At 38.6% G+C, this 27264-nt stretch overlaps 1 protein-coding gene across 5 annotated transcripts in view; it reads left to right on the top strand.

Annotated features, from left to right (window-relative positions):
• Positions 1 to 1540: 1540 nt before the first annotated feature.
• The window catches only part of LOC118218453 (ligand-dependent corepressor-like), a 37434-nt gene continuing 11710 nt past the window's right edge, over positions 1541 to 27264 (top strand). Inside the window, exons 1-7 of one of the 5 annotated variants that reach the window (XM_035401108.1) lie at positions 1544 to 1661; positions 9028 to 9093; positions 12522 to 12601; positions 15589 to 15721; positions 16208 to 16501; positions 16921 to 17014; positions 19720 to 25331. In XM_035401108.1, coding sequence (XP_035256999.1) covers positions 1565 to 1661; positions 9028 to 9093; positions 12522 to 12601; positions 15589 to 15721; positions 16208 to 16501; positions 16921 to 17014; positions 19720 to 20680 — 1725 coding nt within the window. In that variant the 5' untranslated portion in view covers positions 1544 to 1564 and the 3' untranslated portion in view covers positions 20681 to 25331. Of the gene's footprint in view, positions 1662 to 9027; positions 9094 to 12210; positions 12270 to 12521; positions 12602 to 15588; positions 15722 to 16207; positions 16502 to 16920; positions 17015 to 19719; positions 25332 to 27264 lie in introns of those variants that run through there. The other 4 variants (XM_035401103.1, XM_035401104.1, XM_035401107.1 and 1 more) reach the window with 4 other exon arrangements.

Below are 27264 nucleotides of genomic sequence, written 5' to 3'. Positions count from 1 at the left end.
AACGTTGCAGTTGCAATTTTTGATTAGTGTGGAAACTAGGTTGCTTGCTGACTAATAATTGCCAAAAAAAGAAAACTGTTGCTTTTTCAGCTGTATAATCTTTGTGGGAAACCCATTTATATTTCTGAAATGCATTTTCTGTCATTTCACACGCAAATCCTACATAATATTTTTTCATGACTAGGGATGGGCATTGTTAAAATAATGAGCAAACAACATTAAAGAACATCTTTTTATTGCAAAGGCACATCCCATTGCTTGAATCCTTATGGGTAAAATACAGTCATACTTTATACAGTTTTGCTTTTGGAATTTTGACTGAGTTCAACATTCCCTAGCTTGCTAACGACACCTGTTGTCAGGGGTACTTACCGGTACACCCAGGAACCAACATCGGACCAGGGAGTCATTGAGGTGCAAACTACCAGAAAATTCAACCAAATAGAGACTACATCCAGAGATCCACAGGCCTCTGTTAAGGTAGTAGGTGTTAGAGTTCATGACACCGCCTTTCAGAAAAGACTGAGTAAGTATGGCTATCATGGAAGGGTAGCCAGGAGAAAACCCTTTCTCTCACAAAAAGAACATTGCACAGCATGATTTAGATTTGCACAAATGCACCTGAATGAATCACAAGACTTCTGGAACACTGTGCACTGGAGAAACTAGTCCAAACTGGAATTACACACAAATTGCACAAAACTATTTTTGGTAAGGACCTAACATTGCATAATTGCAAGAACCTCATGCCAACGGTCAAACGTAGTGGTGGAGGGATGGAGATTTGGGGCCATTCCCATCCACAGGGCCAGGACTCTGCATAATCAGTGCATTCTAGAAGAAAATGTGAGAAACTCTGTATGACCATGAAGCTTGGCTGAAAGTATTTATCATGCAAGAGGAATGATCGCACACCAGTAAACCTACAATTGAATGGCCGGGAATACCTCAGTCAAACTGAAATGTTGTGGCAGGCCCATAAGAGAACAATGCTAAATGAATACACTCACATCACATCAATGAGCTGCAGCGGTTTTATCTGTGTCCCTTTTTTCAATTACAATATTTCTGTTATAGTTTACACAGAAAGTTTGGAATGGGATTTTTACAAAACACTGCAATAATATTCCCTTTTAACAATAGTCCTATATTATTGTATTGCCTTATAATGAAAGTTTGGAGTGGGAATTTTACAAAACGCTGCAATGATATTTTATTCCAAGATATATGGAATCCCACTTTTGTCTAAATGAAATAGATAAATATGCCTTTATGAACATCATCATGAAATAAAACTGTCATTGTTAAATGAAAAGTGCCATGAAATTAAAAAAAGGAAAGGAAAAGGAGTTATGTTAGTTATGTTTAATAATAATGAATTGAGTAATTACATTTTCACTATCGCGTTCATAGGCGAACCCCGCTACACAGGGGGAACGAACAATGAAGTCATATTTAGCTGGCGTGCAGACCATGGGCGTTCGTCCAACAAACAAAATGGCTAATGACGTGTACGTTTTGACGCAACCACAACGTGCGCGCCCGCGGGAGGGGCCGATAGAAAATGGCGAGTCTGTGCAGGAGGCAGCAATGCACGATCGAAAGGCGCGGCTTTCGGCAGGAACTTGATTCGTGGCGACATAAACTCATTCACTGTGTAGGTAAGCCATTTTCACATTTTAAGTAGAACTTGCTACCGATCGAATGTGTGCAGGATTTAAGGAAATAGACTTTGTTTCTTCGTGGTTGCTCCGAAAAATTCTGCTTCCAACCGTCGGGAGCAGCACGGAGCGACTTTTTTTTGTCTCGCGCGGCTGTTCATTTAGTCAAGCTTCCTCCCCCAGCTGTTGCATGAAAACATTGGCATCATTAATTTGCATTTCCACATTGGCATCATTTGTGGAAGCGAATGGTGTGATTTATATATTCACTAATATATTTGCCATACAATAAAACGTGCCAGTCTCAGTTTAATCATACTTTGCCTTGGGTGATTATCAAACAGAGGGTGTAACGAGTGAACAGCATGATTCGTGCCTCCGCCAATGATAGTAGGTCATCTGCTTGGGTGCGCGCTACGTATAATTGTATTTTTGTGGGGGAGGGCAATGCGCGTTTCCTTCCTCAATCGAATAAGCACTTTGGGTGCGCGCATTACTGCAATGGAGATTCGTGAAATAATTCTGTCGTCTAGGAATGGTAATTAGATGTATTAATTCAGTCTGTATGCAATGTGACATCGTCAACCAAAATGTCAAGTGCAGCTACTTCCTGTCGTCCCCCATTTTATTTTTTCAGCAAGCAAACTAACATTTTAGCTAGCTTGAGGGCTGCTAACCGGATACGTTTTCCGAGTTCGCAAGGTACATTTTATTCGTTTGTGCAGGTAGTTAGCTAGTTAGGCTAAACGGGGTTTTTCTCAATGCAGCCAGTTTGCTGGGTGGGTAGCAGCAGTTTTTCGTCTGTAGAAATTGAATTTTCTAACTTCACTCTCAACTAAAAAGCAAGCATCAGCTAGTTGAATGGATAATCAAAGCTGATTGGCAAACTCGCTGTTGTTAAATGTCTGCAGCCTAACGTTACATTTTTGTAATTCAATGTGAGCTAGCATAAACCCGGAAGCTAGCTACATTCACCACCTCAGCATTTGGCTTCGTGCAACTTTTCAGTAGCTGACGCTTGCGAATTTAATTTATTAGTGTAACAATGTTTACCCAGCTAACCGTATTTGAATGATGGGAGTCAAAAAGTTAAACGAAGAGCCAAATTCCCAAAGCAAACAAATTAGTTTGTGCCAAAATATTGAATGCATAACGTAACATTGTCTAGACACATAGCAACGACATTCCGTACTTGTATGCGCAACCAGTGAGGGTTTGTTATTTTTCTCTAAAATGAAAATGACCTTGTGAAATGGTTTCATCTACACTTGGTAACGTAAACATGGTGTGTAGACAGACAGCGATTTTGAGATTAGGTGGTGGCAGTGAAAATTCAGTTGTTTTCCTGAACAGTCATCTGTAGCCATATGCATCGTACGTGGTTCAAAACATTACAAAAAAGTATGTTGTGTTTTATTTACCCACGTGTAGCTATTCAAAAACATATGCGTACGCAATGACTATGCCTGTGGTCCTCAACTTAGGCTTTATTTGTAGCTTTTGCTATCACTCAATGTTGGAAGTGCATTCCAAATATAGTACGTCTTTGGCTTGTTTTACAGTACCATGTTGGTCTCAAATCTTCTTTTTCTCTTGAATCTTTTCACTGCCATCTGTACAATATTGCTACCTGTAGATGTAGGCTATATTTGAAAGGGGGTAGTGGTTGTATAGAAATGCATTAGCCATTTCTCAGCATTTTTTTTTTTTTTTTGGTTAGCCTTCAACAGAAGTAAAGTGCAATAGAAGAACCCCATTTCCAACTAGAAGCACAAGTGCCCTGATTCAGGACAATTGTAGAGGGATTTGTAAAGAAATTTTGAATGACATGTAATCAAAGATTGCCCCAAATTTTGAACCTTAAAAAATAGGCTGCATCAGACAGTTGGTTGTTACACTTTAAATACAGAACAGCTAAACCCAAAAGAATACTGAGGTCTTTATAAAAAAATTCTATATCTAAATTCAGCACAAAATGTTCTGGTTAGGTTTTCTCTTGACTACTAGAGAATACAGTCTTGTTGGTATGACCCCAGGCTGGAAGAGTAGTCTGTTATATCCATCTTGACCCACAAATAGCTTTTGTTCTCCTACCATTCGCGCTTGTTCAGCAGAATTAATAATACGCCTTCTGAATACAAGATTTTTTGTAAAATGTCATAAGTACAAGAGAATGGTTTTGTCTATTTTTTGGTGGATGTAGTACCCATCCCCCAACATAATGAAATTCAGCCTACGTCCTTTTCTTTAGGTTGGTAATTCGACAAAAATATTCAGACAATGGAAGCATTTGGTGTTGCAGTTGAAATTTTATAGCAGCACAATCACTTCTATATGTGGGGTTACAGTTAGCAAACTGAATGCGTTTTTTCTTTTTGTCTTAAAAACATCAAACCTCTTGCATGAACTTGAATGGGCATGGCTGAATAAGCTGTCAGAACAAGCTTAAAATTCTCTGAAAGACATGGGTTAGACTTTAGAAAAATGGAAAATAAATATGGATGGCACGCCTGGATAGTGGTATTTACGCTTAAATGTTTTTGACAAAATATTCCATATTCCTAGCTTTAGACTGTACATGCCAGTTGCCAGTTGTTTAGACTGTAACTGCCAGTTGTCAGAAGCTTGATCAGTTGTTATCGCTTCATGTGGTACAAATCAGCCAAAGAAGAAAATTTTGTTCTGAGACCCCAAAAGATTTTCTGTATAATTTCTTATTGTTAATGGATCTAAACCCAGGATGACATAATAGTCTAACCAATGAAAGGCTCATAAAAACAGTCTTGGAAATGAGTAGTTTCATTGTGGCAACAAGTTTTGAAGTGGGATTTGGTTTTTTTTAGGCCATCTCAAGCAGTTTATGTTGAATAAAGACCTTTTATATTTACTGTGAGGAAACATGAGATTTATCATCTGAACAAACCCATTTAGCTAGACAATGACCTGCATCTTGATTGCTAGGGCTATGGGTAAAATGCAGGAATTTCTAAGTAGATGCCACAGACAGTAGAGTAATTAGCCACAAAAGTCACAAAAATATGTGATAGTATTGGAAATAGAAATGTACCTTTTCACTGTTCTGAAACTGCACATTTTATTAGTGGTTGGGTAAAAAAGCAAAAACACCTTTTCAAGCCCATTGATGTTTGAAAATATTCTTGAGCACAGGCAGATGCCATGTATAGGCCTACGTCGCACTGAAACCAGTTACAAAGAAAGAGATAATTTATACTAGATGGGAAGAGATGGAAGCAGGATAAAAAGTTCATGTAACTGTACTGTAAAGCCAAAATCATTGTAGTCTAGCTTACAACCCTCAGCACCCTTTAAAGTGGTGACCTCAAACTCAAATCCTGGAGGGGCACAGTGTCTTCTGGTTTCAGTACTGAAGTGCTTTATTCAAGTCACTTTGATCCGAGTCATTTTGATTGGTTAGAGTCAATGTAGCTACCTTGTTTCCAAAGACTGTAAATTGATTGATTGATGGGAAGCTGCAGCAAATTGCGGACTCTGCAGCCCTCTAGGAAGTTTGACATCCTCAGTTTAAAGTCTGTTCTGCAGAACCTGACCGAAGAAAGGAAGACTCAGTGATCTCAATGTTCTATTTCTTTTTTTATTTTACAGTCCACATTTAAATTAAAGAAATCTTTCATCTTTTCTGCTTACATGTAATCATTTTCTTCATTAATTTTTTTTTATTATTATTATTATTATTATTATTATTATTATTCTGTATTGCATAAATCCAGAGGATGTGGTACCTGGAAAATTCACAACCTCACTGCTCCAGACAATACTGGGGCTTCATTTATAAAATTTTGTGTTGGTTCTACATTAAATGGTAGTGCATAAAAAGAAGTCCACAGTCAAGTGTCCTTTTCATGATTTATGAATACACTTCCATACACTCACCTGCATGCAGTTTTCTCTTTAGAAATCGCAGTCAACTTGAAATTTTGATACGATCATTGTATCCCGCCCCTTAACTCCCACAGTTAAAGATAAAAGTTTAATGGAATGCTCAGTGTGGTTATCAGCAGACTGGGTACTTTGATATTAAGTGAAAATAATTGAGTGCAATGGGTCTGTAGGACATTTATCTGCATTACACTACTTTGCCATCAGAGTTAACAATTCCCGCAGTCTCCAAATGAATATGAATTTTTTTGTGAGGCCTATAGTGTTTTCAGTTACCAGACTTACCGACATGGATAAATTGACAGTGCACTTCATTGAAGCAAAATCAGCACAAGCAAGGTGTTCCCCAAAAGGATGTCGATATCAAGCGATGTCAGATGTTACTAACTGTGGTTTTTGAGTTGTGCACATGAAAAGTAAAGTTCTGAGCTGTGTACCATGGCAATTTGGCCTCAAGTTTAGAGTTTTGCACCTTGTGCAACTTGGGTGCATAACCGCTGCATAACGTCCAATGTAGAATATGCATTTTTGTTCACTGCCTTTGAGAACAAATAACAATAAAATAATGGGTATTTAGAGCTGTCTAGTTCTCACATTGTGGTTCTGTTACTCTGACCCCAAAGAGACTTGCACTGACTTTCTTGTTGCAGCTGTTTTGGTACAATATGAAACTTTGACTTTCCAACATCAGACATTGCAACAAGCTTGTGGGTTGAACTTTATGTCCAATTTTTCCCAAACTTGCTTGATTGGGTTAAAATCTAGAGACTTTGCTGACCATTCCATCAGTTTAAGCTTGCCTTCTTGTTATATTTGCCTCAAGTATTTCTGACACTTAGAAGTTTTGGGTCATTATCTTAGTCTGTGATGAATGGCTGACCAATTAGTTGTTCACTAGATGGTATAGCATAGTGCTGAAGAATGCTATGGTGTCCCTGTTGGTTCTGCATACCAGTCACTCTATGCACATTGCCCGCTTGAGAACATGCAGATCTCCCCCACACCATCACTGTACATCCTCCATGCTTCAGCAATGGAGGATGTCATAACGGAGAGAGATCCCTCTCTCCACCCCTCCTTTTGAGAGATTACATCAAGCTTCATCATACAATTGGGATTAATATCTACATTTAGCGCCCACTTTATATGGTGCACCTATCTTGTACTGGGAAGAAATAAGCGAAATAATGGGCAAAACTTCATGTGAAAATCATGTGATGAAACATGCACGTGAAGAGCAGTTGCTGTGTAATTTGTCATGGTAACTTGGAACTGAGTTAGTTTTTCGGCTGTGTGCTCATCCATCCCAGAACAGCAGTGCGTTTATTTGCAGGGGACAGAGGCTGCATTGTTTGTTTTACACTTTCCTGTCCTACGTCCTATGAGAGCCTATTTATGGTTGCAATGCTTGTTTTAAAGGATAGTTTACTTTTCAGTTTATTAGTATGTTTTCGGTTTTAGTGTCTTATTTTGGTAGTGGGCAGTTTTCCACAATTTGTAACGACTCTGATAATGTTTTATGCACCTGCATCATTGTCGAGTTTTTTGTTTGTTTGTTTAGATTTTTTCCTCCATGTCAGTATCTTCACAATGGCTTCTATGGGGCATATCAAGATACAGGTTTAATTAATCTCAGACAAGTCCTGTTTATCTAAACCTCTTATTTGGAAGTGAAGATGAATGCAAAAGTTGAATTCTATTAGCCAAAATTAAGTAAACATAATTCTATTTCAGTTAGCAGAATTGACCTGCCGTACTTGCCGTAAATCTATACTGTGTGCATGAAAATTTTATTTTCTCTGTGTCTGTGTATGGCGGTTAAAATAAATATGGGTGGCCATCAAAATGAAGAGACTGAACAACTTCGTAATAGTCCGATGAATAATCAGTGATTACAACAGGTCTATGATTTGGATTTTTAAAACTAACTTTTTGTGTGTGCAGAAGAGGTAAGTACAGTAAGTCAGTTCTGCAACTTGAAACAGAAATATTTGTACTTTTCATTTTGGGGAATAAATAAATTTTCATGTTCATTTTCACTTCCAAATAAGATGTTTAAATAAACTGGACTTTAAGGTGAATGAACCTGTGCCTTGATATGCCCCATAAACTGTTGCGAAGCCATGGACTTAGAGAAAAAACCTGGTCAATGGAGCAGATGAATAAAACACTATCAGAACTGAAAGGAATGATGGAAAATACTAAGAAAATAAGACCCATGTTAATAAAAAACTGAATTATCCTTTTATTCGGAAGCAGAAGACCTTGTGGCTTTTAGGTTCATTCAGTGGCCAATTGATTAGGTATCTGCTCGTTCACGTGAATAGCCTGCTCCTCCATGCAGGGAGTCATGTGGCTGCAGCACTATATATATATATACACACAGCATGCATTCAGGGTGAAGAGGTTTAGTTGTTAGACCAAACATTAGAAATAGGCAAGGTGCCTGATCTGAGCAGCTTTGACCGTGGTATGATTGTTTTTGGCTGACGTGCTGGTTGCAGCACCTCAGAAATGGCTGCGCTCGTGGGATTTTTACATATTTACGGCCTCTAGAGTTCACAGAGAAAAACATCAAGTGAGTGACGGTTCTCTCTGCAAAAACACCTTGCTAATGAAAGAGGCCAGGGGAGAATGGGCAGATGCGGTCAACCTAACCGAAAGGCCATGAATGCTCAAATAACAGATGTTTACAACTGTGGTGTGCAGAAGGGCATCTGAATGGCTAACGCATCAAACACATTTACACTGAATTTACATTTTTAACATGCTATTAAAAGTTAAAATCGATGAAAATGAAGATTTAATTAAATTTCAAACAATTAGCCTACATTCGGTCTTTGGTCTTTTAAATACAGGAATTCATTTTAAACATGACAAATTATTCAAATTAAAGTTATGCAAGTCAAATTCAATTTGTGAATTGTATACATACACATTTTTGCTCATAAAAATACAAAGTTGTTTTGATTTCTAAATTTGGCCCCCAACATGGTTCTGAGCATGTCCAGTGCCCACCCTCATTTGGAATAGTCAGCTGTCTGCAGTCAGAGCCAGACTGCTGATATAGGTGCATGTAGACACCCACGGTTGTCCTCCTGAATGCATGGTGTCTCCAGTCTGCTTCTTTGCTCATCACAGACTACAGTTAAGCTCAAATAGAGTTATAGAAATACCTTTCATATGCAGCTTCATCATGCAGTGCACAGATGCCTGCTGGTAGCAATCCCTTACCAACTGAAGCCTTACCCTAGGCAATGCCTTAATGAAATGAGCCATCCAGCAGCCATTTCTATGAGAACTGGGAAGTGTTTGGGTTGTATTTCATTTTCTTTCCATTCTCGTTTGTAGCTTTGGAGACTGTATTGTGAGCTGTAGCTTGTAGCTGTAGCATGATTTGATGATCCCTGGTTATTTTTGAGTAATGTTTTTTTCCCTCTCTTTACAGGTTTTGAAAGTATTTTGAAAGGGTTGTTTGGGCCAGGACTAGTAGATGATCTTACCTTATTCAAAGGTACGTAATGTAAATGTGTAAATGTGATATTTTGAAATATAAGTTGAAAGCATTTTTGAATTTTAGTGCAAATCATTACCATATATTTCAGCAGTATTCAGTATATTATTGTGTCATTCCACTGTCACCTAGCTGCACTGTAGCTTGATCCAACCCTGCACGTGATCCATCTTTTTAATATCAATGTGACATGGTTAACTTTGTAAATTCTATTTCTGTGCACTACAAATGGCTTGAACAGTTTCCCTGCTGCCATTTAGCAGTACTATTGAACAAAGTGAAACTGCTTTATTGAGCCGTCCTCTCCTTTTTTATTGTAGTTCATCATAAATGCTACAAGAAAATTATATAATTAAAAAAACTAAAAGTTGTGACAAATTGCAGTGACAAAATGTTTGTTTTGACACTGTACTCCAGCACATTGGATTTGAAATGAAACAATGAGTATGAGAAGTGCAGGCTATCAGTTTTAACAGCTTTTTGTAAAAAGGGCTGTAATTCTTGTATACATCGCTGGATTAAAGTTGGTAGTCTGCACTTTTTCTTCATATTCATTGTTTCATTTTAAATCCAGTGTGCTGGAGTACAGAGCCAAAACAACAAAAATTGTCACTATCCAAATACTTACGGACTGCACTATATATCAAACCATGTATCTACACATCATAACTGCCTGGTAATTCTTCTATTAAAACATGTTATCCTCAGTTTATAGTGTATCATTGCATCTAATTACATCTGGGCTATCAGTATCCTAGCATATAGAAACCAGGCTATATATGTGATCCTCTGGTAAAATTTAAACATCTACAATGTTGACCACTCTTGGTAAATGGGCCTTCCTCTCCTCTGTTCTGTACTGTCGAGTTTTCAAGAGAAGTATCCTTTTTTTTTGCAATTATACCTGTCCTTCATTTCACAACTATTTTAGGGTTATAATAACAAAAGAAAACATTAACAGTCATTGCTATGGTCGTATTCTATGATCTTTCCTAGGTCAGCAGTCCCATGGTCACGTCAGATTTTTTTCTCTGCTAGCCTGGTGAAAGCACAGTAGTTCAGAACTTAAATTCACGGAGTAGCGGTGTTTTCCTCCGTCGCATAAACCAAGATATGCGTCACACACGGTCACGTGATTGCGCTTAATCCCAGGAGCTACAGCATTGAATGGAAAGAAAACGTATTAAAAACAACACTTGTTTTACATCAGATAACTTGGTTTGATCAACACTGAGCTAGCTAAGCATATATGTGCAATATTTATTCAACAAAGTATGGTGTGCTTTGTTGTACTGTGTTGTCACCCATCTCATTACATAGGCATTTGAATGAAGACCACTTCATTACAAATGATAGCTGCAGTTTTGAAGCAAATGGAGTTGATGATTAGCTAGCTATCCATGATTGAAAACATGGTGTTTGACCATTTTGACACACATTCAAATTAAATATTAATTTGAAGTGACAGCAAATCTTGCTACTTGACTAGAGGGGGGCTAAAATGAGTGTCTATGTTCCATATTAACTTGATATTGATTCTTACCCTAAGAGCAGTTTGATATATGTGGGCAATTTAAGATAATACAGGAAAATACAGTGTACGGCAGTGGCCAAAACATTTTCCAACATGCAATTGCCAAATATTTAACTTACCTCTGTAAAATCATAGGTGCTTATTTATATGGCACTAAATTTGTCAGAGCATCCTAGAGTATGCTAGGCATGCTAAAAAATGTTCTGATTGGCTGAGCCAACTACTATTGTCACAGATGGTGGAGAGAACTGTGGGAGAAATGGTGTATTATATTGACAACATTACATAAAGTGCATGGGAGAGCATTCCAGTTCATCTTGGTATAGCCTTCACCCTAAGTTTGAAACCGTGAAGGATACAGGTAATATTCTTTTCATTCTGATCAGACAATGCTTCTACAGATTGTATTCCCCCTGGAAGCTCAGTCTTATTTTAAAGACTTCTAAATATTTCCATTGTGCATGGTGTTCATGAACTAGCAGGTTACTGGTGTTTTAACAAAGTAATAAAAAGGCTGTTTTGCATGGGGATTGCATTTTATATTCTGTGCACATTTTCTTAAATATAAATGTTCCAAAGTATTAAACAACACTGATATTTTCCTGGATTTTTATAAGCCTAAACAGGGTTTTTCCTGCATTGAAATGTCTTGGGCTTAAGTGTTTTTAAAGCTGCATAAACCGCCTAGGAGAAATTGCACGAAAAAACACCTGTAAAAACGATTAGAAATGATCTGTGCATTTACTGGTGTGATTTCGTAATTAATGATACTGCATATTTTTTGCTGTCAAGTTTAGGTGCAACCTTAGTCATGCAAAATGAACTAGGGCAATTGTTGCTTTATTTATGCCACACCTGCTTTTTAACATTTATTTATACACTTTGTGTCAAAGTTACAATTTAGTGTTGCAAATATACAATTTATCTGTACTTTTTAACATTGTTGAAAGTAACACAATGTGTTGTCCCTAACTAGACCTATAGAGGTGTGTTAAATGACACATTGTTTTGTTTTGTGAGCGTAGATCATTATGCAGTTTAGTTGGATACAATTCCATGAAAATATCCTGAAAATATGTGATTGTGGTTTATGCAAATATCTGATCTCAGTACAATAGGAAATGGTTTGGAAATTCTACGTAAATACCCTAATTATGCGATAATCCGTTATGCAATTAAGTGGATTCTTTTGCGATATCCTTGACCTACACTGTTTTTGCCTATAGGTCCAGACAGAACTGAGAAATAAAATTTAGAATGTTTAAGGCAGAATTAATACCAGTGACAAAAGGATGGTGCGAGCATTCTTTGAGTGAATGCATAAAAATAATTTAAGTACATTGAGATTGATTAATTAATTAGTTAATATTGTACCCTAAGTGTTGAGTGACAAATTAAATTAATTTCCAGGCACATTGCAATTCCAAATAGTAATCCCTCCCGCTATTCCTGTAGAATGTGTTGACCCTTCACTAAAAGCTATATTTTTCCTTAATTCTGGTCATTAAACAATGTAACCCTTCAATAAATATTGAAATTGTTCCAATTTTTTATTTTTGTCATGTGTTTCATTTTTTTTATAGCCTACATCTGGCTGCATTGTGATGGTCTCTTGAAGACCAGAACCTTACATTCTAAATGGGTAACTTGGGTATTTCATAAACACACACTTCTCAAGAGACTTTGCTCCCTATGACAGCTTATAGCAGCAGATTCGGCAGTAAAGCCAAATATTAATGCCCCCGGAGGAATTTGGGGTCAGAAAATCCATGTCCTTTTAATTAGGGAATTTTTGAAAAACTACATCCCTAATTTAAGCTTGTTATTGACCATGTGTTTAAGTAACGTGTGTTTAATATCCCCATAAATTGTTCATTTTCTTCTGGGTCCACAGATTGTGAGCCCGAAGATGTCTCTGATTGGTCGTTTGATGAAAGTTGTATTTTCTGCTGCTTGAGACGAGAGAAAGTGAAGGTAGTCTTTTTTTAAATATACATTTTATTTATATAATTTGAGTTTCTATTTTTCACTATGTGAGATGTTAGTAAACAAGTATTTTAAGATACATATAATATACATTTTTGAAAAAACATCCCCCCACTAGCTTTTGGTGGCCCAGGACGAAAGCTTTGAAGCTTGAAATGCCTAATAAAACCATGTTTATTAGGAATATAATGTACTTTAAAGATAACTGCTTTTAAATAGAAAACTGTGGTATAACCCTACTATGACATTCATCTGCCTTGGATGCTTGTGATGTACAAAGTTTTCAAATGTTTAAATGTTGCCAACTGAACAAAACTAGGATAAAAATCACATTTCACACGGTTCCAATGACTTTTTCCCCTCTGCCGACAACCACATTTATTGCAGGTGCAGCTTCATAATCTGAGTCAATGTTCATGTTAGCATTATTGATCAGGTGCTCCTTGACCTGCCCTCCGTACTGGTTTAACTACTGCTTCATACAGCTATTGTTGGCCGTCTGTTACCAACTGCTGTGTTTTTCTGCAAGCCATGGGAAAGTCCGACCCACCCACATTAAATTGCAGAGCAGATTTCTTAAAACGGATAAAAAAATTCAAGAAAATGAGCATTATCATTTTCAAGTAACTTTCTCTTCTAAAGTTTTTATATTACAGGCGCGATTCGTTCTTTGTTTTTCATTCTTTTTTTGTCAATCTGTAGTTGCACTGCTTGAAGATTTTATGTATGTATGTTGTCAAGATGCATAGTTTGAGAAATCATGTTTTGTTGTCGTATTTTGTCATACAGCTCTGTCATTCAATAACAGCACTGCTTGCTCTGTCATTCAATAACTCATTCAACTCTGTCATTCATTAACAGCACTGTTTGTAAAGCGGTTATTTTAATTTAACCTTTGTGTATGGTTCATTTGCACTAGCGGACCTACAGGGCCATCGCTATTCTCTGCTAGATTAAATGTATGATAGTTAATTTACGATTTAAATATGATTTCTGTTTATTAATTTTACTTTTGAGTTCATAAATAGCTCATTTTTGTAAGACAATTTAAATAGGTTCCTTTTCATGTTATTCAACTATTGTTAGTTAAAAACTGTGATTTTAGAAGGTGTGTCGCAAGGAATTTCCACTCTTTCTCAGCCCATTGAGGGCTAGCAATGACTGCTTGACTCCACTCTGATTTTGTATTCGATTCAGACAAAAAGTGACATTGCATTAGCCAATCAAATTTTTTTGTCTAGTGATTAGAACATCCCCGGGTCACCTACTCAGCTACTCCTGTTTGCTGTTATTACGTGTGTGCGCCAGTAACAGTTGTTCAGACAGGTGACTAGGTAGGAGATTGGATTTAATGCGAGTCCCCTTTTCAAGAGAAGACAAATTGCATTCTAGAAAGTTCTATAAAGATGCAGCATTTTGTGGGCCAGCGTGGCTGCTGTAAATGCTTAGGCGTTCCATCAGAATAAGCCTTGTTGTGTTGAGTAATCTACCCTGCTTACTTGTGCAGTGTGCTTGTATATGGTAGAGCGGTTGAGCTCACTTGTGTGTGGGGGGGTGGGGGGGGAGGCTTGTTATTGCTTTGAAGGCCCTGACTCTCATCCCACAGTGCTCCACTGCTCACTTGTCCCTTTATTAAAAAGGAAATGACAAGATATCAGATGAAGAGATAATGATTTATGAATGATTTATTAATGAGAGTGCAGCAGATGCTCTGGCCCTAGCATATTATGGGTAGAGGCTAAAGCTTTGTCCTAATGGTGAAGAGGTGACATTAGCTATATCTCCTTGATTTGTCTAACTCTTAATTTAAAAAGAATAACAAAAACCTGCAAAAAATGTATGCTTCCCTTTGGCAATTAGTTTTCTTACAAAATTATGCTAATCATACTGCATCTGCATTTGCTAATAGAAGATATTTTCTGTAATAATTGTTGGACAATTAATTGGCCCAACCAGGCAACTCATTCTGCTACTCTTGTGGGCATATAGCCACATTTGGTGGCCTGTCATCGCATCATGCTAGAACTCTGAACCCCGATCTTGTTTGTTGTTGTTGAGAATTGCCTTGGGCGTCCTTCCTGAAGGAAATGAGCAGAATTGAACCAATCATAAAGACACAATTCTTGATTCTGGAATGTTTGTTCACATACCACACTTGATTTTTTTTGAGAACACTTGATATTTTTATTCTTTGAGCACATTGTGTGACAAGTCCACATATTTTGTGGCTGTATAAGGACAGAAACAATTGAATCCTTCATCATCACTGCTATGCAAGCCTTCCAGACCTGGGCCAAGATGGACAAATTGATCTATGCAATTAATTGCAATGATCTAGCCCCTCGATGGTGGCCAGCGTTCTCCATATTCATTTAGCCATTTCATTCATGAATAAATTGGGTCTCCCCCCATAAGTAATAGGATTGGATAGTGATTAATATGATGACATAATTAAATTTCTTTGAATTAAACCTTAGCTCTTCATAAATGGTTTATTTCAGAGGAGTGTGAAATATAATTATTTGGCAATGCATGAAAATGTATTAAAGCAAGACTGCTCAGGAGGAGGGTCTGTGTGGATACTGACTTATTACTTATTATTAGCATTATTTTTCTTTCATCCTATTATTTTGGGTTGATTGATTGATTGATTGAAATTCTTTAGTGATTATTAAAATACAAGTGGCCCCTCTAGCCAGAGATGCCCCAGGTACGTTTGAACAGTTCACTGTTGGTTATGCTGGTTCACCTTTCAGGCCACATTAAAAAAAAAAAACATCACATCTGTAGTCTTGGACTACTGCTCATGACTTCAGAATGTCAAACCCCCCAACATTCAAGTGCAATTTTATCTCTGTACCATTCCTGCAAGTGCACATTTTCTTATTTCTGATGTTGAACCCTAAACCAAACAATGGCTTTATTGGTTTTTTCGGGTCCATAGATCGAATGATTTCCTATTGCCTTTATCTTAGGAACACTTAACTGGCTTAAGCAACCAGGCTTTGGGAGGAGGAGAACAAACTCTCTGCAGTCAGGAGCAGTCCAAAATTAACAAGCTTGAGAAGCAAGCAGAGGAGTTCCTCAATGCTGTCTTTTGCAGAAAAGGTATGTCTTACAGATGAGTGGTAAACCCCAGTATGGCTTCACTAATGTTTGGTACCAGTCAAATTTCAGTGTTTTTTTTTTTAAGAATTAAAAAAAATAAATAAATCTTTAGACCTGACAGCAGTGTCTGTATAAGATTTCAATAAGAACTTTGATGTCTTTTTGCAAATATTGTTCTTTCTTTCTTCCGGGCAGTGTAGCCTAATCCTAAAGCATTCCTGTAGAATATTGTGTGCTTAAACAATGCTGAAGCTCTTTATAGAATTTAGCGGCCACGGGAAACGGTTTAAACAATCAGTTTTTTTTTTTTTTAAATGGGGGGGGGGGGGGCGGGGCGGGGCGGGGGGGGGGGCGCAGGGCTAGCTTCATTGAATAGAAGACTCAAATATGAGAACAATTTTCCTTCATATTTGTCATTTTATTTTAGTGGATATCAAAATACCGCTTTCATACATAAATATTTGTTTTAATTTGATCACTTTTCAGAGATCCCTAGCTTCTCAGACCCCCACATTCCTCTAGTGGCTCGGGAGATAATGCAACGAATGATCCGGCAGTTTGCCTCGGAATATACCTCAAAAAGCAGCTCTTCTCAGGACTCCCTCCAGCCCAACGGCACCAAGGACCAAAGCCTGCCCAAGGCTCTGTCTCTCGGCCTCGCTGGCCCTGTATCCGCTGCCTCTGCACAGAATCCCGTTCTCAGCAAGCTGCTCATGGCGGACCAGGACTCCCCACTGGACCTCACAGTCAAGAAGCCTGAGGTGGAGCCCTGTGAGCAAGGTAGGCCCACTGTACTGCTATACTGCTGCATCACCAGCGCTACTCTCACCTGCCCCACACACACTCTCTCTCTCCCTCTCACCTGCCCCGCACACACTCTCTCTCCCTCTCACCTGCCCCGCACACACTCACTCTTTCACCTGCCCCGCACACACTTACTTTCTCACCTGCCCCACACACACTCACACTCACTCTCTCACATTTCTCACCTGCCCCACACACACACACACACACACTCTCTCATCTGCCCCACACTCCGCTCATTTCAACTGCAGTTTAAAGTAGTTTTAAAGTGATGCAATGTAGGTATTAGCCGGTCTTTCAGTTGTGCTGGCAACCAGTGTTAGATGATGACCGTGAGACGCGTTTTGGAAACGTCTGAAGGGGTTGTGATGCGGTTGATGGTTTTCCCTGTGCAGATGGTGTACTGGACCTTTCACTCAAGAAGAGTCGTGCCACAGGCAGCCTGTCGCACAGAAAATCTCAGGGCTGCCCAGCAACGCCCATGAAGGGGTAAGTGGAGCCATTCTCCTTTTTCGCTTTTTGTTTTTTTCTCCATCCAGCCTCCCCATGCCTCTAATACAGAGTACACACTACATTCTCTACGGTAAATTATCTGCCTCTTTAACTGTGAGTCAATTTTTATGTTGTATATTAAGTCTTATTAACAGTTTGATTTTGTGCATTGTATTTTATTGTGATAATGGTGTTTCAGGCAGAAATCTAAGCAGAGATTTGTAATGAATTAATCAAGGTACTCATGTCAAACTTGAAACCAGTTCAGGTCATCTAAAATGAATGCGTTCTTTGGTATTGTACAGAAATGGTTAGGTCTTATTCAAAGCCCCACACTAATTTGTAAAAAATAAATTTTATCATTGGACAGTTTATTGGAACTATTTTTAATTATAATGATCCTGAAACATTAATTCTGATTGATTTTCACCCTACAAGTAAAATGATTTAAGGATTTACGTTATGTTATTGTTATTTCAATGATCATTCTTTTCCTGGCTTTATTTACTTATGTTCTACAGCAGAAGAAAACCTGAAAATGGCAATGTACTATATGGCAGCTTTTATTACAGTTTTTATTTATTTATTTCATACGTGTGGTCATTTTGTTAAATGCAGCAAAGCATGCTTTGAGCAGTGCGTTTGTGAGACTGAGTTTTGAAATCAAAATACCTTTCTTCTGCTTTCTTGTGAGTGCCAAGGTATTAGATAGACTAAGAACCTACTCTCCCAATAACGTGTGTTGTAAAATGTAGAGCGCATTCGTGCATCAGGAGCATGACGGACCCTTCTCCTTTGAGTTGCAACTGATGTACATTTGAGTATTTTATGATTTTAGAAAATGCTATGTGTGTTTATTTAATGGGTAGTTCAAGTCTTACCTAGATCCAGTCCATTCCTGGTGAACTGTTTGTATCAGCAGAACAAAAGCATGTCTTTGGAGTTTTTATTTTATTTTATAGCTTTGGTCATTCTTTGAATTTACTCAAAGCAGACCCAAATGAGGTGAGGTGACTACTGAGTGTGTAGGTAACTTGTCTGTTATTTGGAGGAAGTACCAGTCACGATTCTACGGTGGCCCACAGAGACGATTGCTCTTCAGAAAACAAAGGGAAATGCTCTCCAAATCAGGAAACGATGCAAATTTCAAAACTCATGTCCTTTGCTTTAGCTTTTTGTATGTTTTGAAATTTACATAGTTTCTTGATTGCTTTTGTTTTTGTTTTTGCTTTTGCTTTTGTTTTTGAGGAGTGATGGTCCTTGTGGGGCACCATATGATTCCCTGTTATTAAACAATATTACATTTCATGTCTGTGGTTGTCATTATGGATGACAGCAGCTGATTCAAACACACATTCTTTCCTGTAAAGTAGCTATGTCTGTTTGATCGTAAGAATGCAACATGCGAACAGGCCATTCAGCCCATGTAGGTTTTTTTGTTCACCGGCAAAATATCCTACACTGCATCAAGTCTTGCATTTTAACATGCCAGACGTCTCTGCCTCTACTGCATGCCCTGGCAAAGCTGTTCCTCACATTGACAATTCTCTTTAAAAAATGTCTTGACGTGAGTGCAGAATTACCATTAACTAATTTCCGTCTCATCCCCCTTGTTCTGCTGACATAATTCGACCCAAAAAGTCTTTGATAGTTGAGCCCTTTCACATAAATTCAAATCCACAAGTCCGCCCAGCAGTCCTATTGTGCCAAGCCTGTGGAGAATAGGTCACCCAACACTGTATGCCAGGAACCAGTTTAGTTGTCCTTTGTGATCATAGTCCTCTGGTCAGAGCCAGGTGGAAGAAAATCTCAGACTCAACTTTTGGTGGGAGTGGCCAACCCACCCACACCCTCAGCTTGAAGATTGGCCAGAATAGTGATGAGATTCAAATCCTCTGTTACCTGTTCCTTTCTGTCAACCTGATGGAGCAAAAAGAGGTTTGACCATTTAAGGAACCACTGTCTCACTGCAGGTGAAATTAATATGTATGATGGATGTGTACTTTTGGCATGGAATGGGTGTATGCTTTGCAGCCTGGTACACTCTTGATACCTTGCAGCAGTAGGTAATTTTACTTTGCGATTGATGCAGTCATTCTGAATGATATGTGTATGTTTCAGTGTGTAAGCAAGCTCTAATTTTAAATGATCCTACATCATTTGGCTTACTCTTTTATTGCTGTACTTGTTAAGTGGTAACGTCACAAGATAAGAGGTGTTCTACTTTGGCAATAAGCATAATTCATAATTCATAGGACACGATTAAATGCTATTTTCAGAAATTTCATGCAATGCTTTCCTTTTTGCACAATGAAACACATCCCCCTCTCCATGAGACTGGCAAGTGTGTTAAATATTTCTTTGCTTTATTTTCTCCTTTCCTACGACTTGATTTCTCCACCTTGAGCATTTGTGTTTTTTGTTCCTTTTTGTTGACTTTGACACCCATATTGTAAAAAAACAAAAAAAAAACAAAACAAATAAAATTATTCCAAATAACTTGAATGACTTTCATTTCTAAGTTGCTTTTAAGCAAATTTTTAATTTTTTACATTTTTAAAACATGGAAAAGAAAGTGATGTTACCCAAGCAAGGTCTTTTAATAAAGGAGTGGCCACATCCTCCCCTCCCCAACCCAACCCATCCTTCCCTGTAAAGCCTGTGCAAGCCCTGCTTACACCGATTTCCTTCCATCCAATCAGGCGTCCTGCCGCAGGAGCTGACCGCAACTTTCAAGATGGCGATGAGGATGGGCTGTCGGATGGAATGAGGGAGAGATTCGGCCGCTCCACCCCCCTTAAGCCTCCCCTTACTCGCTCACTGCAGATCACTAAGGAGCTGCTGAGCCGAAACCAGCAGCAGCAGCAGCAACCGCCCATGTCCCTGTCCGCAAGGCTCCTAAACCACATACAGCACCCCGTCTTGTCCGAAGATGGCTCCTGGAGGCCCAAATTTGATGGCCTCTTGAGGCTCAAACCCAGTGCTGGATTCAGTGACTTGAAGGACCTTGAAAGTTCTGCCTCCTGCCAGAAGGGATCCACTCAGGCCAAGCCCCCAAAGGAACCTGGACACAGGCACTCGCCCCCTGTGGACCTGAAGATCCCCCAGGTGAGAGGCATGGATCTGTCTGGGGGCTCGCATGCCTCGGACATCTATGGATACGGTGCGCTGACAGTCAGCCCGCTCTTGGAGAATGTGCTCAGCAAGAAGGTGCGCTCCATCCTTCCGAAACACAGCCGAAGGAGCTCCACAGGAGCCGTCCTGGACCCGGGGCCTGACTTCTGGGGCCCCATCGACCAGTCCACCTCCGGGCACCAGTATGTGACCTCTGACCCGGACGGGGACCCCAGCTTGAAGCAGCCACGGAAGAAGAGGGGCCGTTACCGCCAATACAACACTGAGATCCTGGAGGAAGCGATCGCTATGGTGATGGATGGAAAAATGAGTGTCTCCAAGGCGCAGACCATATACGGCATCCCGCACAGCACACTGGAGTACAAAGTGAAGGAGCGCCTCGGGACACTGAAAAACCCCCCAAAGAAAAAGATGAAGCCCGTAAAGGCGGAAGAGCCAGACGCCACGGCTGAACCTCAAACCCGCACCACTCCTGTCCCTGCAGAGGAGGGGGCCAGTCAAGGGGAGAGCATTTCGAAAGATGAGTAAAGGGCGTAAAAAAAACAACTGATTCTCATTTGTGCCAATTTTTACATTGCAGTGCACAAATGTAGGAACTGAAGAATTTTTTCCCTTCTTACAGTGATTTCTTGCCACTGTATGTACATTTTTATATTGTAAAAACAAATGCGTTTAAGCCACACATCAAGTGGTACCACTATTTAATTTTTTTTTGTTTGTTTCTAAAGCAAAGCAGGCCCTCTCCTCACAAGGTGACCCCTCATCCCAACCCCCCACGCTCTCCTGAGATTTGTCTCATGTGAATCTGGACTTGATGTACTATTGGTCATGGTCTGTCTGTGCGACGGGTGAAGATTTTTCTATTTCAAAAGTACTGGGAGAGTTAAAACTATTTAACGTGGATTAATACACCCTCTGCCCCCCCCCCCTTCACAGATGACTGTTTGGAAGCCTAATATTTCCTAATCAACTTCAGTAACACCTTTTTTAAAGCTGGATCAATTCCTCATTCTCATCAAGGATCCAATGCCGGCCATGCCTATATCCACACACTGCTGACAAGTGTGCAAAATTTCATTCAGGGATTGACATTGTTTATTCTTTTTATTTTTTATTTTTTGCTTATCAAGACATCTTTGTTTCCTGTTTGCACAGCACATTTCTCCCCTCTGCTTCCCACACAGCCTGAGGGTTCAGCATAGACCTGGTTACCTCTTACTCTGCTGCAGTCGCAGCACTCTGCACTTAAGGTCTACCTGATATTTATTTCTCTGCAGTTTCCCGTTAGTTGGAATGACACGTGGATCAAATTCACACAAACGCAGTCATGGTCTGTGTCACAATCTTAATCTTCTCCATGGGGAAATGGAGTTTAAATGCTTGATTTAACAGTAGGTGCAATTTTGAACCACACTCAGGGGGGTGGGTGGATTTTCAACTACAGAACCTTAACTACTGACCCAAAATGGATCATTTTGCTTTTCAACTCAGGGGAGCTGAGAGCCATCTCTGAGCAGTAATGATGGTGATGATAATAATAATAATTGTTATTATTATTTAGCAGACACTCAAATCCATTGCGACTTCTAATGCAAATAGTGCTTCTTTTTTGGGGGGGGGTGCGGTTGGGGTAAAGGGTTGGTTAGTGGGGAAAAAATAAAACTAAAAGATAATGTATTATAGTAGCACTTTTAAAAGAAAAAAGTAACCATTGTTCCCAAAAAAATCAACGGTTGCAGCTCTGATCCAAACGTAATTACTTCTCTAGCATGCAGCCAATACACCAGTAACTTAAGTTGTCAATTTCAATATGGCCAGGATCTTTGAATCGTATTACATAGGTGAGGGTAGAGGTCCCTTGTTTAGGTAATCCTGGGAGGTCTTTTTAATGCATTCTGTTTGCTCTGTTGGGTCTTTACTTTTTTGCTCAGCGGGTGTTCTTATTGTGTAGCCTGCATTTAACACATTTCCTATAGGTTTACATGGCTTGATAATGTCCTACTCAGGACTATGTTCCTTGACTCACTAATGTGTATAGCACTTATTTTAAACTCCTTTTTAATGCACTTGCTTAACACCTAATCATAATGCAGTAGCAAATGACTGAAGTGACAAATACTTTTAAAAACGGTATATGCTATCTACATGATTGCACATTCTGTGAACTGCAAATTATTGTTGTTATTATTATTATTATTATTGCTAAATGGCATGAACCAGTGCAATGTAGACCAGTTAGACTTTAGGGACATTTCTTGGGGGGGGACATAGTTTATGTACTTAGAAATGTAGACATGAATTGGTTTCACACGTCAGAAAATACTGCACTTACTGCTACTCCATATTCAGTGCTCATAGTCTCCATTTTGATTTACCTAAAATATATGTTTATATATATGTGTATATATATGCGTGTTTTCATGCATTACAGAAAATGTACACAGAAACACAGAAAATATTAGTGTTACAATTTTTCTGTTCAATACAAAAACAGGGATATGCCATGCTTGTCTTAAGCATTGGGCATGTACCACATTGCTCTGAACTATACAAAAATATTTCTGCACAATTCAGGTATTTCTACAATGCTTTTGCAGTGGACAGCCATACAGAAATCTGTGACCATATGACTGCAGTTTTGTTCTGTCGTATTGACTTGATATATGTGCATCCATGCCCTGAAATGATTGGTTAACTGAGTTGATTGATGCAATGATCATCTACTCTTTCCAACGGGATGGGTGATCATCCGCAAAGCAAATTGGTATGTCGTGGTCTCAAACTAGACCTTTAAGATGTGAGGATTAATGCTTTCCTTGTCATTGCTTTGCAAATTCACACTTCAAAAATGTTAATCTGTATTGTCTTAGGGTAAATATCAATCGAAGCAGCAAAAAGCAGCAGAATATGCATGTGTCTTCAAGCCCACGACTGAACCTTTTTGTTTTTTCACAAGTATGCATGTTATGTCTCCTCGTAATTATTTGCTAACTGTACCACTTGTCCACAACAATGACCTCCTTTTTTGATTGCTCCTACCAAATTGCAAGAATACTGTCTGGAAACTCCCAGACATAAACTTTTGCATTAGCCATGAATGTAATGATGAAAGTCAATTCATCATTCTCACACTCCTGCTTAAAGCAAAGCTTTCCTGATCTTCAGTTTTTTACACTCTCTGGCTCAAACTGGCGCCTATCTCAGGACACACTACAGGAGGGCAATATGCGTTGGTTAGAGAACGCAAATCCCAGATTTTAACTACTTTTTTTTTTTTTACTGAAAATGTGTATGTTGTATGTAAACTTGCCATTGCACAACCAAGTGTATACCTCAGATCTCTGAAAAATGCTCCTTTCCGTGCCTCTTATTCGTATCTCATTGTAGATCCTCTAAAGCAAAGATGCAGTGGGAAATGTAGTTTCTTCTCAATGTCAGTTCACCATGTTTTGGGAGAGTTTACTATGTCTGGCTGGCAAATATAATTGCCCTACTCATTTGGGTACATTCACATTATGCAATGAGAGAAAACTGTTAGAATTATTTTCCCCTAGAAGGCGAAATTAATTTAAAACAAAAACAAGACAGCGGAAGGGATTAGTTTGTAGAAGTTGGCTTAAGTTCAGGATGAAGCACGTTTGCCATTACTGTTTTTATTCAGGACCGATAAGTACCACAAATTAAGTAGTAGGACAGGTGTTGATGTTAATTCTTGACTTTTTTTAGAGAATTTTGTCTCATGCCATGTTGCAGAAAAATTGGAGCTCTTCGTAAGTAATTTGTTTAGCTTTTTATCTAATATCCTACTGGTGTTGCGCTGCAGGCATTTAATTTTAACACATTGTGACAGCTTAACTTTAGTTTCATTGTTTGTATTTTGACCCAATGGCTTGTTACCTCTATTGACATGGGGTGTTTTCCTTTGACAGGAACATCAGGACACTGAGTATTAGATTGTACTCTATACGAAGGTGTTTTTGCAGTTTTAAATGGAGAATTGAAGAGTTCTCCTACTTTAAACAAACCCATGTATTTTGAATGCAATTTGAGCAGTTCTAAAAAGCCAGAAAAAGTTATGACCATATGGAGTGGGCACATCACATCAGGGATTTGTGTGGGGGGGTAATGTATAATTTTAATCAAGACCTGCTAACTGATTTTAGAACAGGTTAACCAGACATTGGAGAGTCTGGCATATAAGTCTTGCGAACTGTGAAGACTGATATGCGAGTTGTGAGCTACTGAATCTTTATTTCACACAGTAATTGTTAAAATATGTGCATAATTTAAGACTGACCAAGACACCAGAACATTTTATGTGGAATGAATGCACAGCACTGGTATTTTTGTTTTTATATATATTTTTTTAGAACTCTATTGCTGTACTTTTTGTGTGTAGGGTTGCATCCTCAAAAGATCAGCCTCCTTTTAACGTAGTTATGTATGTGAAATCAAAGGTGAAATGAACTATTTCCTCTATTGCCCTTTACCTGCAAGCAGTAATATTTAAAGGCAAGGCACACCATAAGCCATTCTGTTTGTAAAAGTACACACAACTGTCAATGGTTTTGGTCCAGCAATTCTGGTCATGCATTCAGAATGGGTATACTTCTCCTTTATGGCATGAATTTGAGTTTGAAATATCAGTAGTTCTGATGTTAGAAGTACATGATTTTGCATTCATGTGATAGCACTTTTAGGATGAATGAAATGCAAACAAGTTTTGTCATATCTTATTTTAAATATAACTATAACAAGTATAGTTTATTCTCATGTGAAAACTAGATGGTACTGTAAAGGACAAAACTGTCAGGAAAAGGTATGACAACTCCAAGAGACTAATTATAGTTTATGTCCAACATTATAAATGAGGAAACTTTTGGTAAAATTAATGTCATGTTGAATTTATTAATGATGACTTGCATCTTGCAGTTGAAGGCTGTGGGGGAAAAGTTCTCTGAGTTTTTGGAAGTCAGTGAGCTTTATTAATGCTAATTCGAATGAAAATTATTGGAACCATTTGGCTATATAAAGAAAGAAATACCTGTATTTGGCTTGAATTTTCCCCATGATGAGAACCATTTTTAAAAAAAATGGGAAAACAAGGGAACTGCTGGTTACCTGGATTCAGATTAAATTCAGTACTTATCACTGAGGGCTGTTGCCATGACAATCATGCATGTTTGTTTTGGTTTTTTTTTTTTTTGTTGGGGGGGGGGGGGGGGGGGGGGGGTGGATAAACTACCACAGGCTTGGTTAACTTTCCACCCCAAATGCTAAATGGGCCTTGGTTGGTTTATTCAAGAAGAGACTTCAAATTTAGTTTTTGCTACCTGAGTCTGCTCCACTAGCAGGATTATTGTTTCTTTATCAGGTCATAAATCTTTCTTGGGTATCTAGTGTCAGAGAGGAAGAAAAGAACTGTTGGTTTATTGTTCCGCAAAACAAGTGGGGATATGTGTTCTTGGTTGGCCAGAGAAAAGGTTGTACTGCTTTCTGAGGCTTGTGTGTTTATGCTCCTCAGTCTGCCTTAATGAATATGTCCTGTTGTGTTGCAGTTGTTTGTGAATATCATAATTTCAGCATTCTACATTATTAGTCTTGACTGTTCTCTGACCTGGGTCAAGAAACCCATGTTTGGCTCCTGGAGTGGCTGTAATCTACTAATTGCATTCTGCATGCTAGTTTGTGCTTATTACGTTTTTGCTTAATGCTTGCATTTTCTCTGTGTGTGTGTGTGTTTTTAACTGTGTGCAAGGCCATTCTTGAAAAAATATTTCTTGTTAATATCATTATGAATATTATTGTGATCCAGCCCAGTCAGTTAACTAGTAAAGAAAATTCAGGGCAGGTTGGGGAGAGAAATAAAAGCCAGTTTTGATTGTTTTTTTTCCCATTGCAAAACATGTTTTATTCATGAGCTGTCTTTTTTGTAAGTGTCAGTTGCTGTGGACTAAGCTGAGTACTGAAGAACTACAGATTTGTAAGCCTGTATATTAACAGTGGACCCTGGGATATGACGTAGCACCGAAACCAGCTAGGTGACACCAGATTTTGTTTAAAAACTGAGAGGCTGCACTCCGAGAATACCCTGTTGGGAATACAGCAGGTCGCGTTTTGCGATAGATGTTGGACATGGCGCAATTATTTTATATGTTTTATGTTGTGCTCATTGTGTGCAATACAGATTCTTTCCAGGGCAATAACTTAAATTCACTCATTACCTAGTTGTTTTCATTGTAAATTGAGTAAAAGAAACTATGGCTTGCTGGAAATTAAAATGATGTTTATTAGACTTAGAAGATAATTTATTTGCTAAAATGATAAAATCATACCAACATAACTTTTACCAGAAAATAAAATGGTTCCCTTTTCAGTTGACAATGTTCTGCTGATAATCCCCCCTGAATGACTCTATTAGCTTCTTAGTGCTACTACAGTATACATAAAACTAGCTATATTTTATTTTGTTTTTTTCCCCTCATGCGGTAGTTTGCTATAACCTGCCTCACAGCCAGGCTTTTTTTGTTTTTGTTTTTTACTTCTGATAATACATGTGGATGCTCAAGACAGTATAGAAAAGAAGAGAGTAAAGTTTCACACTTGAATGGTGCTGCCCTGTCAGACAAAGGAGCACTGTGAAACAGGTGTGACTCAGTCATCGTTGCTCACTACACAGTCTTTGCTTCGTTTGCTGTGTCTGACATCATATCCCCAAGTCTGCCTTTAAAGAGAGAGACCGCTGAAATTCAGTTCACTTGGCAGAGTGGAAATTCTGTTGCTGAAGGCAATGTTAAAATGTCATGCACTCCCGCTAGAAGCTTAATATTTTGAAGGTTTGCTTGCTAATGTTGTTTCATGTCAGATTAGTTTAGGGAATATGGGTGGGTACGTGAAGATTTCTGAGTTTTGGTATATGTACTGATGGCTGAGTTCCAATCACTTTTATTAATCCCAAAACGGTAGTAGTTTTTCTTTTTCAATCTATTTTTGTGCTTTTTTTGACAGCCACATGCCTTTCGGTTTATTAATCTTTCTGTAGGTTTAGGTTCTCTGTGGATGAGCATTAATTTTGAATACAGTTCCTGAACCCTCAAATCTCCACCATGATG

The sequence above is a fragment of the Anguilla anguilla genome, chromosome 18, assembly GCF_013347855.1.
Source record: "Anguilla anguilla isolate fAngAng1 chromosome 18, fAngAng1.pri, whole genome shotgun sequence".
Taxonomy (NCBI): domain Eukaryota; kingdom Metazoa; phylum Chordata; class Actinopteri; order Anguilliformes; family Anguillidae; genus Anguilla; species Anguilla anguilla.
The sequence above is the reverse complement of the archived record's forward strand: the minus strand, read 5'-3'. Positions and strand labels throughout refer to the sequence as shown.